At 43.6% G+C, this 5160-nt stretch overlaps 1 protein-coding gene across 1 annotated transcript; it reads right to left on the bottom strand.

Annotated features, from left to right (window-relative positions):
• Window positions 1-3437: 3437 nt before the first annotated feature.
• Window positions 3438-4264, bottom strand: LOC119730481 (ladderlectin-like). Its single transcript, XM_038203456.1, has 2 exons — window positions 3841-4264; window positions 3438-3517 (listed from the first exon to the last, which is right to left on the bottom strand). The coding sequence occupies exons 1-2, from the start codon at window positions 4262-4264 to the stop codon at window positions 3438-3440; spliced, it is 504 nt and encodes a 167-aa protein (XP_038059384.1).
• Window positions 4265-5160: the final 896 nt, after the last annotated feature.

Raw genomic sequence — 5160 nt, 5'->3', positions numbered from 1 at the left:
TACATTTTGTTTGTTAGCAAAAATCAGTTGGGAACAAGCTATGGGAAGAATTCCTTAAATGGACATCACTAATTTTTCCCTGCTGTGACCTATCAGTCATCAGAAAGCGATAATATGTCAGAAAAACTCAAATTTAGCAGGAAAAATATTGAAGCATTTACTGAGAAAACACGGAATTTTTCAGACTAGTCTCATATACATGTATGGGGTTTGTGCACAGGGTGTGATGTGCAGGTATGGAACTCTTTCCTTCAGCTTCAAGTTATAAGCATCCCATGACTTTGTTTCGCTATTCAGCAATGTAAAATAGCTCTATGGTATACAAATATTGAGTGGCTCGGCGTGGAATGGGAGGAATATTATCGCATGGTAAAATCTAAACTTTTCCATTTTACGAGGCGAAGCTGAGTGAACTGGAAAAGTCCAGATTTTACCGAGCGATAATATTCCTCCCATTGCACAATTTAAAGCCACTCAATATTTGTTTTATATAACTGACATATAGATCCTTGTCATTTGATATATTAGAACTTTTTTCCAATACAAAACTGGAGGAAAATGTACTTCTCTCTTCCAACCACCCCTTCACGAAAATGTTTGAACCCAACGCTGTAGTGCTGGCTCTTTGGAACAATACGCGCTACGCACAACGCTGAACGCGCACACCAGCATGCATTTGCACACAAATACCGCGTCATGATCCTAACTGTTGAATAGTATTTCCCATTCCCCATGGGCGGATAGTTCTTTTTGAGCCGCGGCATGAATGGGAGCAATAACAAATGCCACGTGATGTGAGTTCCACCAATCAAATGACAAGGATCTGTATGTCGGTTATATAAAGTAGACTGATCCACAACCTTGATTAATGTCCAAGATGCGTGCACAAAAGTCCGACATGCGTGCACGCGCGTAAGAAGCGCGCAACCAAGCGCGTATGATGCGCGCGGCGCGGCTGGCTGGAACATGCAGTGTGGCATTGATGGGGCGCACGTGTTGTTGCCCGCGTGCACAGTGGGCGGGTTTAACTGGATCGGTCGGCCGTGGGAGTTCCATGAAATAGGCACCATTTTTGTCTGCCTATTCAACAAAAATCATACAATTCTATTTCAGTTTACTGATTTAAGCTTCTGTACAATAAATTACTATGTTATTCTTTACGTTTTTGTGAACACGTTTTGTTGTATGTGTTCACAATGGTGCACTATTATTAGGACCTACGCTTATATTAAATAAACAAATGTGTATGTAACTGAATCTGAAATCCTAACATACAAACGTAACTTATTTCTCAATTTTCTTGCTAGTGAACAATGTACCGTTCTGAATTTTGCAATTTACTGTTACTTTTTTGTGCCCTTTTCTGGGAAAGCTTTAATAAAATGGCCGTTAATAAAAATACATCAACATCTATCATTTAAAAGTGCATACTGTTTTTAATAGAAATACACAACGTAATTTATATGTACACAGTGCCATAACTGGGCCAGGCCAACTTACAATGGACACTTTGGGGTTCTACTTTTCTAGGGGGTGGGGTGCAAAGGACTGGCAGGGACAGGCCACGAGTGAGGTGAGGGTATCTCCCCCCCCCCCCCCCAGTTTCGCCACTGTATATTTTACCTTTACAATACATTCTCAGATCTCCAGTCTATGCCAACCAGTAAATTTGTTAAACATAGTTAATACAAGACTCATGTTTATGCACTGTGCGCTTCACGAGCATTAAATTGAGCACAAAACAAAATGTTTTCTAAGCATGTACAAAGCTTGTCCATAATTATTTTACATAAGTCATCAACGTTATAATTCTACGATATGAATTCATGTTGTTTTTCGTAATACGCGTAGGCCCACACAGTTATGAACCTTTAAATAACTATAATTGGCAATAAGTAAGATTCATTGCGAAACACGAAAAGGTTGATTTTTGCTCCAAATTTAAGGTATGGGCCGTAGTTTTCGTCCCCTGAACAGAGTGTCCGGGGAACATTGAATAGGAAGGATGGGCCACCCGAACCGGTCCTCATTATGATATTTTGGTTCCCACAAGTTAGTAGGTTAAATACAGGCCATACCGGATTTATTGTTGTTCCAGATTTAACTGTTACTTGTTTAAAAACAGAACATTTGATGCAATAGTCCGAAGGTTCATTTGATCGAAGGTTCGATAATCCGAAGGTTCATTTATCTGAAGGTTCGGTAGTCCGAATTTAGAAGGAGTTTAATTAGTCCGAAGGTTCAATCGTCCGAAACGATAATAAGGTTCAATAGTCCGAAGGTTAATTATTCCGAATCGACAATAAGGTCCGATAGTCCGAATCGACAATAAGGTCCGATAGTTCGAATCAAGTTCCGATAGTCCGAAGTGTCAGACCGACGAACCTTATCATCTATTCGGACTATCGTACCCTACTGTATATTCGGACTATTGAACCTTCGGACTAACGAATCTTCGGACTATCGAACCTTTGGACTATCGTACTGTCACCATCCTTTTACACGGTGACGCCTTAGTAGTCTTGATTCAAGGCAGGATTCTTTTTCCCCTCTGAGTTTTAATTAAGTTGCAGTCAGTCCATGGCAAGTGGTCTTCGCTTGTACCCACCGCCCTTAAACGGCGCCGTGAAGGGTTTATTTCTTCTGGATGCATGGCGTAATTTTTTTTCGAGACTTCATTACATAAAATTTGTTTGAACAAAAACACGGTCTCTTCTGATTATCCGTGCTCACAGAATATACGTGCATTGGTTGAGGCCGTGAGCTCCGCGCTAATGATGTGCAAACCCGACCCGAAACCGAAACCGACCTGACCCGAAACCGACTTCGGGTCGGGTCGGGTTGGTTTGTCCATCTTTTGAAGAAAAAAAAACAAAATAAACCGAAACAGTTGGGAAATTCAGGTGATGTAATGTTATTGACAGTCACTGTGACCGGAGCCCATTGTGGTGTGGTCAACGTGCGTACTATCAAGTTCCCAGGGTATTTCTCCAGTCAGATCGGGACCGACAGTGAAATTGATGGATTGTGACAGTTTTCATGAAACCGCGTGGTGATACCATGCGTTTGGTCAATAAGCGGCGTTACTCTCGATCAACCCACTGAGTATGACAGAGAGAGAGAAGGACGATGGTTTTGCAAAATAATTCATGCCACGTGGGTAAGGGCAGACACAAAAAAGTCATCACTTTGTCCAAGCCAGATATTCGTTTTTTTTCCTCGGGTTTTGGTCGGTTTTACCTTATTTTTTTGTCCGGTCGGGTCGGGTCGGTTTGAGGGAGTTAAGACCGGTTCCGGTTCGGATTCGGTTTATGTTTCGGGTTCTGTCAAACCGACCCGATGTGCTTCCTTCACAAAATGTTGCGAAGGACATTAATTATAGCCCTCCCTTGTAGCGCCCTGTTTGGGCGCGGCGGTGGATACAAGCGAAAGCGCGGTTAAGCTCTCCTAACGCTGGAGGGAACCATTCGGTCTTTGAGAAGTTCTGGCACCCGGCGCGGACCGAGCGCGAGATCGGCTATATTCAAGTGTCCGAATACCAACATCCTCAAGACTATGATTATTATCTTGTTGATGGTTCTCCCTAGCGACGCGGCTTCACCACGCTTGCAATAGACCAATGGCTGCATGTATTATAACGGGAACAAAATCCAGCCTTTTTTATTTAAGACTAAAGAGCGTTTTGCACAAGGAGGCCGCGGCAGGTTGTCGGTCATTAATTTTAGATGTGAAGCTTATTAAGATTTCTAGACTGACGTCTACACACGGATACCCTTTTCGTTGAACACAATGCATTTAACCACAAACCGTGCGACAGGTGCATGATCACGCAATTCTCACCTGCATTTCCGTTCGGTTCCCCATCTGCCCAGTTACGGTAGTACTCGCCCAGCCCACTTACCTCATCCCCATCGCATTCGAATCGGTGAGCACCACCTTCACGAGGAGTCGACCGGCAGTTTACCCATGATGCCTTGACACCCGGGACCTTCCGAACAAGCAGGGCTTGAATGAACTCCTTCTCCTCGTGGGATCGAGCTGCTGCCATGCGGGCGCCACGGTTCACGCAATGTGCTACGGCCTCCGAATACTGGAGCTTGGCCGTGGTGACGTTGTAACACCCTCGTCCCCAGGGCTGCCAGCCGGGTTGACAGCTTACAAGTGACGTCAGGCAAACTTCAGAGCTGGCCAGTGGCGTTAAGGGTGATGTCAACACGATGACGGTAATGCCGACCAACACGGAACACGCTTGACGAAGGGACATTATTGCAGGATAATACCAACTGAATGTTTTTGTGTTCATATGATGTCACAGTCCTATGGTCCAGGCCTTCACCATATATAAGGTTCCTACAGGTGAAGTTTTAACGAGACAATATACGGGACTGAGAGATCAAACCAGAACTAAAGGACTGTAAACGCACGCACACACTCCCCCTGAATGAAATGAAGAGATATGAACTCAGGCCTAATGAGCACGTTTTCACTGTTAACAATGTTTAGTACTGACCACAAGTCCTCAGTGTAGTTTTCTTAAGTGCAGTTTTCTTAAGTGTCGTACAAGTGCAGATTTCCTCTTCAGTCGCGATTTGTGTAGTTGATTATTCTTCAGAAGTGAAACAGCTTCGTAGACCTACTTGAAGAAGTAAGGCAAGTTCTTCAGAATCATTCCATTGAAGCCTTGGACAGTCCACTTTATATGTAGACGGTTTGAAGTAGTTTGACCAACCAGATTAGCCGATGCCTTTACATGGCTCACTTGCCCAATCGTCGACACCGAAGTAGTTATAAGGTGATGCGTCAAAAATGTTGTAGGCCTACATGAGCTCGAGTGTTTTCCGTTCGCTCGCAGTCGAAGTTGGAATTGCTAGCTGCACGAGGGGAAAAGTTAACCGCGCTGACCGAAGTGTATCGTCAGTCAAATGTCCCGATCTCAAAAAACCAATCATCAAAATCGAGAAGTAGATTTTTTGTATTAAAACTGCTGAAGATCTAACATCTGTGATGAGCGGTCATTCAGGTGATTCGGTGATTGTGTCAATTTTGAGACCATCCAAACCACTAAATAAATCAGTTCTGCGTTGTCTGACCTATAGCAGATAAACATGGCAAGTGTAAAAAAACACAGCCTTGCGTCTGCCACGTCTCCGTAGTTGTTTT

This window comes from Patiria miniata, unplaced genomic scaffold (assembly GCF_015706575.1).
Source record: "Patiria miniata isolate m_02_andy unplaced genomic scaffold, ASM1570657v1 HiC_scaffold_1, whole genome shotgun sequence".
NCBI classification, from domain to species: Eukaryota; Metazoa; Echinodermata; class Asteroidea; order Valvatida; family Asterinidae; genus Patiria; species Patiria miniata.
Note: the sequence above shows the minus strand (reverse complement) of the source record. Positions and strands in the feature narration are given on the sequence as shown.

Excerpts from the sequence above, each read along its gene's own strand:
- LOC119730481 (XM_038203456.1), bottom strand. The coding sequence starts at position 4,264 with ATGTCCCTTCGTCAAGCGTGTTCCGTGTTGGTCGGCATTACCGTCATC. Across the intron at positions 3,518-3,840 it reads GGAACCGAACGGAAATGCAG|CCGATCTCGCGCTCGGTCCG; the intron begins GTGAGAATTGCG and ends ACTTGAATATAG.